This window comes from Tinamus guttatus, unplaced genomic scaffold (genome assembly GCF_059628265.1).
Source record: "Tinamus guttatus ecotype Peru unplaced genomic scaffold, ASM5962826v1 Tinamus_guttatus_pri_ptg000291l, whole genome shotgun sequence".
Lineage (NCBI taxonomy): Eukaryota > Metazoa > Chordata > Aves > Tinamiformes > Tinamidae > Tinamus > Tinamus guttatus.
In genome coordinates this window covers 2,208,317-2,221,635 of record NW_028288825.1, presented here as the reverse complement: position 1 = coordinate 2,221,635, position 13,319 = coordinate 2,208,317, and the positions used below count along the sequence as shown (strand labels likewise).

Here is a 13,319-nt window from a genome sequence, read left to right as displayed (position 1 = left end):
CCCAAAGCAATGCCCTTCTTGGTAAATGCACACTGGGGAAGCCTCGCATTGCTCTCTGATGCCCACAGCAGCAGCCACAGCGAGGCTGGGCTTTGAAGGGGTATCTCATGGGTGCAGGGAGGAACACGAGAGGTGGGTGCAGTTTGTGGCAGTGCAACCAGCATCCCGCAGACCTGACTGCTCAAAGTCACCAGCAAAGCTGACAGGAGAGCAGCTGCAGAGACAGTTTTTACCTGCTCCCTGTCAGACCATGTTTATTGGTTTGAGAGTGGGGCTTTCCTTGCCCCCAGCAAGCTAATTCATGTGCCTTGCTGGAACAGAGCAGCATTTCAGTTCCATCCTTGAAAATATGGTTCCAAGCAGGAATGAGGCCATTGGAAGCGGAGGGAGCAGCCAATCCTAGGAGTAGGACTTCCAAGGCTGGCATTGGGCATAGCGCAGAGCGCACATCAGTGCAAATCGGTTCGGAGACAGAGCTTTGATTTTGTGGGACGTTGTGCTGCAGTTGCAGCTCCAGCACTAGTAGCAAGATGACAGTAGAAGTGTTTGGTATGTTTTAACTAAATAAAAAAGTGTAAATTACATGGCAGCATTCGCTTTGCACACAGCCTGTGTGGTGCTAATTAAATCCTCAGCTTCTTTTTTAGTGGAAGGAAGATTGAGAAAACAAGTCTGAAATCAATTCTCCATTTAATTAAAGTAACTCTTTTCCATGCAGTTACTTTTCTACTGTGATGTTAGTGGTATTGTTGTAATACTGAGCCAGTAGGTATTACAAAGAACTGGGTTTTACGGAAATAAATTTGGTCAGAAATATAGAAATTTTACAGGTAGTGGTACAAAACCAAGAGGCTAAGGCAAAAGCCCATATCTCTGCACGGAAATTGTTTTTGCTTTGTTAAATCTCCTGCTTGGAAGTTCCTTGTACTGGTTCAGAATCAGCATTTCAGATGTCCTTTTATATTGCTGTATCATTTTAATCACAGCAGGTTCCTGTAGAAACCTCAGGCCAGTGTGTTGGTCACATATTGCTGCTATGCTAAGCCAAATGGGAAAAGTGCAGCAGGTCTGGATGGATCCTGGGAGATGCTGCGGAGTGATGAGTATCAGGCACTAGCAGAGGATTGATGTTTACAAACTTCACGGTTGACTCTTGTTCTTACACTTTCTTTCTCTGTCTTCCTGTAGGTTATAACCCTGGAAGGATGGGTTGACATCATGTATTATGTGATGGATGCACATTCTTTTTACAATTTTATATATTTTATATTGCTTATAATAGTAAGTATGAACTGTGAGATACTCCCATTCCCTGTCCTTGTGGGGTAAAGCTGTTCCCTGGCCTTTTTTCAGAGAGGGGAGCCAGCTGGGATGCAGGAGACCTCCCTTCCACTGTCAAGTGTAATCACACAGATTGTCATTACCGCTATGGAGACAGGTATTGGCTGCCACAAGCTCTGTCCTTCTTAGGGTCACACGTGATGTATGGTCACCACTTGCCAAGCCATAGGGTCTTCTCCTTCCGTTTACTCTCCTGGTTTTGGTCTCATCACCTGGATGTGTCCTAACTGCTGTGCCTTGACCAAGTAACTGCTAATGAGAACGAAGAGCAGAGAGGCAAAGGCTTTTCCTCCATTAGTCTTTTCCACATGCCAGGAAACAGCTGATTTCAATGAAGGCCCCTCAAAAAGCTGCTAAACTTCACCTGAGCACTTTAAATAATGGTAGTAGCAGCAGTGAAATTTTCTAAGGTCTTAGGGTGCTGTCATTCTTTTAAAATATGTAGTACTATTCCTTGGAAGAGTTTGATATTGTCCTCTGAAGCTTTTATCCCATGTTAGCAAGATTCCTTTAAAATGGACGTGGGAATCCAACCTTCTCTTGGGGGCTACATTTGTGGAAAGGTCAACCATTCAGGTCAGAAGGAGAGCAGAGGGAAAAGTATCACACAGATGCCAGGTAAGACATGGGACGGAGGCACTTCAAAGTGCTCTTGCAGATGGATTTTCTTTATGTACAACCCCATCGTTATCTCTGTGCTTTTGAAGCCTTTGCTAACTCTGAATGTGGAAGTCAAGCACCACGTTCCCCAGCAGCAGTGGGAAGGTGTCGATCTGACCACTGTGAGAGATCTCCTGGCACGGACAACATTCTGAAGGCAGCGATTTTTGAGCTTTCAGCAATAGCCCCGCATAGCAGAGATTTCCTCTTCACGCTCTCAACCCTTTGCTACATATGGATCCTTGCAGCAAAGCCAGAAGTTGACTAATCCCCAAGTCACTCGGAGTTGGGAATGGCACCCTCTCTGCTTTCCAAACAGTATCCAGACTGCTATTACAGATTGGAGAGTGACACTACAGACTACCTCCTGCTGACTTCCCCTGAGGATCCACCAGACAATGGCCCAGATTAAATCCATACGTTTCCTATTGAGCCCAGCGCAGAGGTTTGGCTCTGTAGGCAATGGCACTTTCTTGACGTCAGTCCTTTTCACACCTAAGGGCACTGGTTTTCCAATGGGAATATCTGACATTTTCCTTTGGCTGATTTATGAATCCAAGTGGTGAAAAGCCGGTGTGTGGACTTACCAGCTGAGGAGGACGCAGCCTTAGGTCACTTTATATTCTTATCCTTGGGACTGCATTTCCAAAACCAGATATCATCCAAGATTGTGTCAACTCAAGCCAGCCACTTAACTGGGCCTTTACAGGAGCACCAAACCTCCCGGAGATATATTCCTCTGTGTCACAAAGACCTCCAAGCGGAAGGTGACTTCACGGACATATGGACCCTGACTGGCATCCTAGAAACCAGGGTGTGCTACACCAGGGCATGAGATGACAGCAGAAGAGAAAAGGCATCCCCAATACAGCACGAATTGGACTCCAAACATCTTTCCTTGTGGGTTGGCTGGGTGTTTCCTAGTGGTCTGGTTTGCAGTGGTGATAGATTACGTTGTGTTTCTTACACCCTAAGTTAGTAGCAAATGTGATCATTGTTGGTAGGGGGAAAGTGGTGAAGGGTATTGTTAACAACTTTCTATGCCATTGCCAAAATAGCTTAACAGGCTTCAAGAGCAAATTTAGCAGCTCAAGCACATGTTAATATAACATTTGGAGAACAGACTCTGAGATTTGGCATGTTTGGTCATCTTAAGATTTCTAAGAGCCACAATTCAGTCCAGACACCACATGGTAGCAAAGTGCGTGTGTTGCTTTGTAAAATTGCCGCTAATTCCTTTCCCTGTGTCTTCTTCAGGTTGGTTCCTTCTTCATGATTAACTTGTGCCTGGTTGTGATAGCAACACAGTTTTCTGAAACAAAGCAACGGGAGAACCAGCTGATGCAGGAGCAGCGGGCCCGTTATCTCTCCAATGACAGCACAATTGCCAGCTTCTCAGAGCCAGGTAGCTGCTACGAGGAGCTGCTCAAATACATCTGCCACATCTTCAGGAAGGTGAAGCGGCGGACGATACGGCTGTACAACAACTGGCAGAGCAAGCGCCGGAAAAAAGTGAACCCCAACAGCACCACCAACGGGCAAAGCCGCCGAGGCAGGAAGCGCATCACCTCCATCCACCACCTCATCCACCACCACCACCACCACCACCACCACTACCACATCAGCAACGGCAGCCCGCGCGGGCCGCGCTCCAACCCGGAGATCTGTGACCTGGAACTCAAGGTCATGAAACCCGGAGGCCAACTGATGCTTCCGCCTCCGTCGCCCAGCTTGCAGAGCCCTGCTCCTCCTCCGGATTCGGAGTCTGTGCACAGCATTTACCATGCTGACTGTCACATTGAAGGGCCACAGGTGAACTGTAAGTCTTCCAATGCCCCTGCGAGCATTAAGTTGACCACTGGACTCTCCAACCATGGCAACATGAACTATCCTACCATCCTGCCTTCTCCAACTAGCAAAGCCAGTTCTGTTCCAGTTCCCAAAGGAAAGAAGAATGGTAATTCCCCTGTGGCCATGGTTAATAGCCCAGTAAATCTGGGCACGGATCCTTATGGGAAGCTGCAACAACTGGTAGGAGAGCATGGTAAGGGCACAGGAATTGATATCCTTGCTTAGGAAAACTGGGCAAAGGGAAAATACCTTGATGTGATCAGTACCAAAGAGCTGGAGATGTTCTCCTCTCTGTGGCTGTTCCAGGAACGCAGGTAGGAAACACACCTGGGTTCCATTATTGACCTGACAGTGGTGTGGGGAAAGCTCCCTTTTCCTCTATTTTTCTTATCTGTAAAATGCTGACTGTGGTACCCTGCAACATCTGGACCCTCTGATACAAGTTCTTTCTGAGTCATCATTTTTTTTTCTATCATTCTGCCTACTCTTGTAGGCAAGAACCTGAAATGCCCCCAAAGCTGCAGTTGCAGGGTTGTTAGGGTTCACTGGAACATGGGACCAAGACGATGCAGTCTTCCAATAAATGGGTCTTCAGAGAGAAGTACACAAGATGCCAGGTGTGTTCATGGTAGCCAGGGAGGTTGCTGCAGATATTGTGAAAGCTGCTGGAGCTGAGCATGGAAGCCAGGAGTGAGGTTAAGGTGCTGGGAGCTCTGTTCCTTCTATCCCTGTATTTGTAGTAGTTGAGTAAAGCAAGGTATGGGATGGTCCAGACAGCACATTCAGGACACTGTTGGAGGTCTCTTCCTCATGGTCACAAAGCATGTATTTTTTAACATTTCTCATGTGCTAAGTGATGCCCTGCAGGCTTTTCCTCTGTTCTCACCCCAGCATAGATCAATGCAGCCCCTGGCATTTCATGTCGGAGAAGTGACAGATGTGCTGGGATAATCCTGCAGCAGATAAGCCCCAGCTGCTGGGAGATGGTACCTTGAGAGGGAAGAGCAGGTGGAAGCTGCTGGAGAAACAAGAGATACAGAAAAGTGGAAGATAAATAAAAGAGGGTGGCACAGAACAAACTTAGGATAGAAGCTTCTAGAAACCCCTGGGTCTGTTTGCATGGGTTCCTGAGCCTCTAGATGTCTTTTTGACAAGAAAGGGAGCATGAAGTTTGGGAGAGCCAGTCCTCAGAGGATGTGTGTGAGGGCAGGGCTGTAGCAGAGCTGCAGGTCACCAGGCCTCCCCTCTGCTCTTCCCTCATGTGCACAAGAAGTGTATCTAGATCGCAGGAACTCTCTTGTACCGCTGTCACAGCCCTGTTTGTGCAGACTGCAGCCACACCAATGTTTTTAGTTATATCTCCATTTGGTTTTATCTCCCTTCTTACAGAAATCATCTGCTGCTGGAGTCATGTCTACATGCAACACTTACCTTTCCAATTTTTCACAATGTTTTCAGCTCTCATGGCTGGGGCTAAATACTGAAAAGCAGAAGTCTTAAGCAAACAATACAAAGTCAGGAAGATGTAGTTTCTATTTTTTTCAATCTCTTCAAGCCAAGCTCATTGTCTTTATTTTCTTTTTCCAGAGCCTGTGTTTTCCAAAACTGTTTATCCGCGTGTGCACAAATACAAATATTTTTCCTGGTGATGTATGTGCTGAAAAAATACCAAGCTTAGCTTCAGGCAAGGTCACAGTAAAGGCTGCTTGCCAGATAGGTTGGGTGGCTTGTCTTTGTTAAGATTGTTTTATAAGTGACCATACAAAAGGGTAAATCGGGTTGTTTATAGAAATTGCCTTCAGCAGACGTTTCTGTACTTTTCAGAGCTTAGCAGGAGGGCAGAAGGGGCAAGGGTAGTTGCAATGTTCTTCCGTTGTTAAGCAAGGGCTTTATATGAATCACTGCTACATCTTTAACTTTGCAAGTTAATGAAGGTTATTATGAGAATGTGTATTTACCTTGAGATAAAAGCCCAGGCGCAATAGGAGCCTGGAACTGGGAAACCAAGGCCGAGCGAAAGCGCCGTTGCTTGGAAGGTGCTGCTCAAGGCAGAGGATTGGTCCTCTGTGCTCACAAGGGCCTCTGTTGCCTTCCGAGAGAAGAAAGCACCATATCTGAGTCCCACTAGCTACAAAATCTCCAATAATTTGGGGCATTTTCATGCGGCCTGTGGTGGTTCTTCGAGAGCCTGAGGTTGGATGCAGTTATTAATAATGCAAAAATACCATCCTCTTTTTATAGAGGCATTGCAGCCCTGAGGATGCCAAAAGGCTTTAAACAAGTCCTCTGGAATGGCTTTTTCTCTCCCAGAAGTTTGCTCCTACCTAGGTGAAGCTTCCAGCCGATGCACCTAAATCCCAGCCGGAGCTCAGCAAAGGAGCCGTGCTGTGTAGGGAAGGTGGAGGGAGCTCACGGAGACTCTCCCAGTCCCTGTCCCTGCGCAAACGGAGGGCTGCTTCCCCCAGTGTCCCCTCTGCTATGGGCACGACCCATTCCTGGTGAACCTCATGCAAGGGGAGTGCGTGAGCGATAACCGAGAGAATCATAGTATTTCATAGAATCACTATGAGGATTAGCAAGGCATTTGCAACCAGGGCACTTGCGGCCCCAGCTGGAGACGAGGCTGGTGTCTGCGGGGACGGCTGCCATCGCGGCCGATCCTCTCTCTTTCTTTTGTTGTGGGATGGAGCAGCCCAGAGTACAGCCTGTTCCTCCGAGTTCCCGTGCCCCGCAATGCTGGGAGGTTATTTTAGCAGGCAGCCAAGGAGACTCTGGTATTTTGAAGACATCTGCGGCGCCAGGGTTTTTCATATAATTTTTAACGCTTTGATAGCACGCCGGGAGCCCAGCAAGCCTATGGCCAACCTCCATGGGGCTGCGGGCTGTCGCGAGCAGGTTGATTAAGAGGGCGAATATTTCTGATCCTCTCAGCACCTTTGATACAAGGGCAATGCCCTCCTGCTGGGCTGTCAGCCTTGCTGCAGGGGCTGGTGGCATCTGAGTGACATTTGGGGTAGTGAGGTAAAAACTGCACTGTAAAACCTGCATGGAGACAGGCTGACGGGACCGCGCAGCGCTCTAACCAAGACCTCTGTCTGCAGCTGCCTCTTAGTCCCTTTCTTCCCTCTCCCTCCTCTTTAGCAACTAAACAAGAAGTGCTCTCTAAATGGAGCATGGTGGCTTGAGAGTGTTCAGGTTGTCACTAATGGCGCTGGACCTCTCGGATCTCATCAAAACCAGTGCAAACGGAGTGGGTGCCTCCCCGCACCGCTCTGCCCCATGGCGCGGGCGGCAGAGGGGCCAGGGCACAGGGAAGGGGGGTCTCACAGCACAGGGCCACAATGATGATCAGAGGCCTGGAACATCTGCCCTGTGAGGAGAGGCTGAGGGAGCTGGGCCTGTTCAGCTGGAGAAGAGAAGGCTGAGAGGGGACCTGAGCAGTGTCTAGAAGTACCTCAAGGGAGGCAGTGAGGAGGATGGGGGCGGCCTCTTTTCCCTGGAGGCCACCAACAGAACTAGAGGTAATGGCCACAAACTGAAGCACCAAAAGTTCCACAGGAACTTAAGGAAAAAAATTCTTAACAGTGAGGTTGCCAGAGCACTGGAACAGGCTGCCCAGAGAGGTTGTGGAGTCTCCTTCTCTGGAGATCTTCAAACCCGCTTGGACGCAGCCCTGTGCCACATGCTCTAGGTGACCCTGCGTGTTCAGGGAGTTGGACTAGATGATCCCTAGAGGTCCCTTCCAACCTTCAGCATTCTGGGATTCTATGATTCACGCCCTGTGTCCCCCTCGCAGGTCTGCGGCGGACGCCCAGCCGGCTGTCGGGGCTGAGCGTGGCCTGCCCGCTGCCCGGGCCTGCCGGCAGCACGCTGACCTGCGAGCTCCAGAACTGCCCCTTCTGCGCCACCATCCTGGAGGACCCCGAGTTCGCCTTCAGCGAGTCCGACAGCTACGACTCGGACAGCAACAACGGCGTCTACGAGTTCACGCAGGACCTGCGGCACGGCGACCAGCGCGACCAGCTCCAGCAGCAGCAGCAGCGAGGCCGGCGGAGGAGGAAGAAGAAGCCCAAGGAGAGGAACAGGGTCACCCGGCTCTGGAAAGCCTTCGGCACCAAGCTGAAAAGGATCGTGGAGAGCAAGTACTTCAACCGCGGGATCATGATCGCCATCCTGATCAACACGCTGAGCATGGGCATCGAGTACCACGAGCAGGTGAGTGCAGGGCAGACCATCGCGGGGAGGAACCGGCGGTTTGAGGCAGCGCGAGCTTGCGGTGCGGCGCCTTTGCGGTGAACGCAAGTGTCCGAATGCGGAAAACAGCGCAGGTTGCTCTCCGGAGGGTTTACGTGGATATGCTGGGACATGAAGGCTTGGAGCCTGGCTTTACTGAATGCAAGACTTACGCTGTCAGACTAAAAGCAATAAAAACCAACTCCATTTCTCCCCTAAGGAGTTGGCTTCTTGTTAGCCTGAATGTGTAGTATGATCTCGTAGGGTGCAGGTTGGTCTTTCTTCTAAGTGCATAGAGGGAAGAAGGAAAAAAGTCAGGCTGCTCCAAACATGTCGGTGGCAGCTGGGGACAGCTTGTCCTCGCGGGCTGATGGGAGAGGGACGTGAGTCATCTGAAGATCTCCAGTTGGTCTATGGGAAGCTCTGTGTTGCTTCTCTCTGCTTGTCTGTCTTGGAAAAAAAAAGGAAAAAAGATTACTTCCAACTGTTGGCTAAGCTGGGCTCTGGCGTTTTGCATGCTGCCTCTGCATGAGATGCAGAAGATGCTTCCCCGTGGCACAAGTTAGTCCTTGTGCTCCCTTCCCATGAGGTAGATGGTTGCTGGCTCGTCCAGTTCTCTCCCCAAATTAGCGCCGAATTGGGTACAGGTCACACTTATTACAGAGTTAATCCTCCTCCTTGCTGCAGTCTGTGCCTCAGAAGTGAGGAGAGGCAGAGCACCATAGTATGTCCAAAGGCAGGATACGATGCTTTGCATTTGTTTCTCCGTAATTTTCCAAGGATTTGCAGTTCCTGCTCGGTACCATGGCAAAACAATCCCCCCAAGTGCCACTGCTTCATTTTCCTCCCCACTTCCAGGCTGGCAGCCCCCATAGCCTGTGCTGCGCAAGGCTTATTTTCTTTCCAAAAAGCAAATACCCGGATGACAAACATGAACGCCAGGCGGGCAACAATAAACTAGTTCACACGTACAGAACAGAGGGTCTCAACCCAGCGCGGAAATAACTGTCGCTGTCAGCTTTCTGTCTGGCTAGTTGTTTCACAGCAGCTCTTAAATTAGGAAATTCACCTTGTCAGTCGCCTTTGAATGAGCACATTCATTCCTCGCAGCCGCTGCATTTCTGCACGGATACTCCTTGTCAAACGGGTTCAGCTTTGTCAGTGCTTGGATATTGCCGTCATGGGTGCTGGGGGAAAACCTTCGACAGGCTGCCGTGAGAAAGCCCAGGGATTGCATGGAGTCTGTCCGCAGTCACCCGCACAAAAGTAAATTGCGATAATTGCATCCTTGTTCCTGACAGAGTAAAATTCTAGCCTGCAGGTTTATATTGGATTTTACCTTGTAAAAGATTTGCTTTAAACCATCTCAAAGCCAACGGCAATAAAGATTCTGGAGTTTTTGGCTGAAGATCATCAGGCTCCCGCCAGCTTTGCTCGCAGGCACTGCCCGGCTTGGGCCCAATAAAAAGGGAAGAATTTTGAAGTGAAACCTGTAAAAGTTTCTCCGCGTGCCTGACTGCAGAGCAGCCCTGGTGCGTGGCAGAGGTGAGGAGCTGTCGGAGCCCGGCTTCGTAGCACCTCTCCCAAAACCCGTGGCCAGGGCAGCTCCTCGGGCCAACGCACCACCCTACAGCAAAATGTCTCGGGGCTGCCAGACTGGCTGGAAAAGTTTGGGGCGGGTTTGAGTGAAGTGGGGTCATTGCAGAACCCGAACCCTCCTCCTGTGAGCGCTGCTGCCAGGCTGGAGATGCGGGACGGGGTTTTGTAGAATCATAGAATGCCTAAGGTTGGAAGGGACCTCTAGAGATCATCCAGTCCAACCCCCTGCACACGCAGGGTCACCTAGAGCACGTGGCACAGGACTGCGTCCAAGTGGGTTTGAAGATCTCCAGAGAAGGAGACTCCACAACCTCTCTGGGCAGCCTGTTCCAGTGCTCTGGCACCCTCACTGTTAAAAAGTTTTTCCTTAAGTTCATGTGTAACTTTTGGTGTTTCAGTCTGTGGCCATTACCTCTAGTTCTGTAGGTGGCCTCCAGGGAAAAGAGACCAGCACCATCCTCCTCACTGCCTCCCTTGAGGTACTTCTAGACACTGCTCGGAGTTATTCAAAGCCAAGGCATCCATCGTTTGAGCCTGTGGCAGGGGTGGAGGGTGCAGAATGACACGTGGCAGTGGAAGATAGAGCCTTGCTGTGTTACCTGCCTTTCATCCTGGGATGGGGATCTGCAGAGAAGTCACAGAGAGCCCTCTTGAGGCAAGCGGGCACTATTGTCACCATCGCCCAGGTGTGGAAATCGGGGACCACAAGGATGTGAGGTGCCAGACTGGAGGCAAAACCTCCTGGTCTTCACTGCTTGGCCATCAAAGTGCCTGCAGGACAAGTGGGTACCTGGGCCATAACAGCTCTTTGGTGGCACCCTGTGGCAAGACAGGAAGGTGACTTGGTTTGTGTCTGTACTGCTGCGGTCGCAGGTGGTCCCTCAGGATGAGTAACAGGGTCCTGCTCATATCTGAGGCTCAAATAAGGGTTTTTGGGAGGATATGAAGCCCAGGGCAGTGTGCTTGGATGGTAGCTAGAATCTTGCTGTGCCTGCAGCCCAAGTGCCCTTTTAATGCAGTGATGCTGCCTCATGGCCCATGACCACAGCAAAGGTTACTCGTGGGGAAGAAAAGGAATTACCAGAGCATCTAGAGATGCTTTTTCACAGTCCTGCTCCTCGCAGAGACACAGATGGAAGATCTCACGGCAGCACAGCCCGTGTGGCAGGAGGTGCAGGTACCAGGAGGCAGCTCCTGGTGGGAAGGGTGTTTCTTTGGGACCTCAGTCATTAGCAGCACTCGGAGCTTCCCACCTAGCGCATCCATGGGGCGAGCAGCCAGCTCCACCTCCACGCTGTACACGGTTGGCAATTAGGGGGTATCAGGATGCTGTTAGTTAGTAGCAGCGTGACTTGTATTTCAAAGGTTAATTGACTGCTTTGGAGCTCCCTCTCCACCACCACCCTGCCTTGTACTTTATTTATTTCTTTATTTTTCCATCAGTTCAAGCAGGCATTCCCGCAGATGGTAAAAGCCAAGTACAAAGAGGAAGGCAATCTTTGCATTATTCTCCCAGGCGATTTCAATCAGCCGAATGACTTCATCCCACATTCGTTGCAGCTGACAACTCTCTAGAGTATCTGAGAATGGGCCATGATGCTGCAACCACCAGGCTAAACTGTCTAGTTTCCCAGGCGGGAATAATGCACTCCAGGAATAAGAGTTGTGCCGTGCCCCGGGCTGGCGTGGAAACGCGCCCTGTACATGCAAGGCCTGTTCCAGGAGCTGCATTTCAGCTGCCACGCTGAAAGCGAGTCCCTTTCGGCCCCACAGTGCCCTTCACACACTGGGCTGAAGTCGTAATTGCTTCTCCTTCGCTCCGCTTTGGTCCTGGTAGAGAGGGGTGGACTCCAATCCTTCTCATCTGCTTTAAGGCTGTGCCCCTGGCTCAGATGTGATGGGAATTAGGGAATGAATAAGAGCTCAGTCCTGCCAGGGGAACTGGATTCACGGAGCCCTCGGGGTCCAGAAAAGGGACAGAGTCCTGCTCATTGATCCTCAAGAGCTGCTGCCCTTATCCCTGCAGGCTGATGAGCTCTGGATTCATCCCCGAGGACCTTTCACTGCCATGCATGTGGGAGCAGACACCTCAACTCCTCTTCCCAGAGGAGTTTGCAGGACTAGCTGTTGCTAATAGTAATGATTTCACATAAAAGGCTCAATTTACGTCAAATGGCTCTAGAAATGCTATTTTCTATTCACTTCTCAAAAGAAAAGTACAAATTAATATTTGTTCTTAGCTATTGCTGTTCAAAGGGCTTTTAATTGGCTTTCTGCTCCCTTCCTTGTGGCATGTTTCATCTAGAGCAGCTGTCGCTGCATTAGGTAGGAGCCAACCTTAGTGGGCACCCACTGCTCCGTGCTTATCGGGGTAAGAGAAGTGCTGGTTTTGAGTAGCACATTTTGTATTCCGGAGCAAAGGTGATTCTGTATGATTTAAGTTAACAACTAGCTTCTCTAGTGATGCTCTATTTTAGCATTTGTCAGTTTTGGCTTGAAAAACTGGTTTGGCCCGTAAAACTCAGCACTTACTCAAAAAGCAGAGGAGACTTTCAACAGTGTTTGAAGCAAATTGCTTAAATTGCTTTTGAGTTGTGAGTCAATAAAATACTATCCTGATCTGAGATCCTGACTTTTAGCTAGTAAAACTTGTTCACTCTTCAAACTTCCTGCATGATTCGGTCGTAAGAGCATTCATACTGACTGGGCTTGAAGCAGACAGACTTGTTTCTAAATCAAATAAGAAATTAGTTTATTAGGGTAGAGCTCAAGGTAGGAAAAGGAGCCCAAATCTTGGCAGAGGTTTCCAAGGAAGCGGGATTTGATGCTCTGCTTTCCTGGGACACGGCCTCTGTAGGGCTGGCTGTTGGATTGAGGAGCAGCATCCATCTGTGCTATGAAACCAGCTCCAACTCTTCCCAGGATGTGAAAATTCACCCCAATGTGTTTGTGCTTATTGCATAATTGAGGTGAGGTTCGGTCTGCCTGTGATAGTTCTTTGTACTATGTACATGGGCTTGTCAGCAAGAAAGTAGGGCTAAGTATTGTCACTTTGTCTTGGGCCAAGACATTATTTAGAAGTACAAAGCAGCAAAACAGCATTGGAAGGTTGGAAACTACTTTTTTCGATGTATTAAATCTCTTCCTTTTAACCATGCACAAAGTTCCTCCCATTCCCATTATTTGACTAATTTTTATACTGAAAAGGAAGCATCCTTGCAAAGTTTATTCCAGCTACTATCGCTGTAAGCATCACTTTTATCCATATAGTCACTTCTTTTCCTGTTTGCCTCAGGAATACACCACAGCAAAGGGTTCCACAGCATAAACTGATGGCAAATGCTGGCACTTACAAGCGAGACGTCCCGCTCGGGGCTGCTCTGCAGCCTCCTGCAGCCCAGCAACCTTCGTGGTGAGGAGTCTCCATTGCTTCCTTCCTGGAGGGTCTGCTGTGAGCAGGGCTGGTGGACCCTTATCTCCTACTTAATGTAGTCTGCAGCTTGCCTGACTCCTCCACTGCTCTCTTTTCCCTCTGTTGCACTGTATGTTCTTGGTATATATATTTTTTACTATATAAGGGAAAATGTACTCGAGATGCTGCCCTCCCGGCAGGCAGGAGCAGCACCTCGCAGCGC

At 49.5% G+C, this 13,319-nt stretch overlaps 1 protein-coding gene across 1 annotated transcript in view; it reads left to right on the top strand.

Annotated features, from left to right (window-relative positions):
• The window catches only part of CACNA1H (calcium voltage-gated channel subunit alpha1 H), a 109,011-nt gene that overhangs the window by 26,240 nt on the left and 69,452 nt on the right, over positions 1-13,319 (top strand). The window contains exons 6-8 of the mRNA XM_088527799.1: positions 1,189-1,281; positions 3,259-4,045; positions 7,649-8,067. Of these exons, the coding sequence (XP_088383925.1) occupies positions 1,189-1,281; positions 3,259-4,045; positions 7,649-8,067 (1,299 nt within the window). The remainder of the gene's footprint in view (positions 1-1,188; positions 1,282-3,258; positions 4,046-7,648; positions 8,068-13,319) is intronic.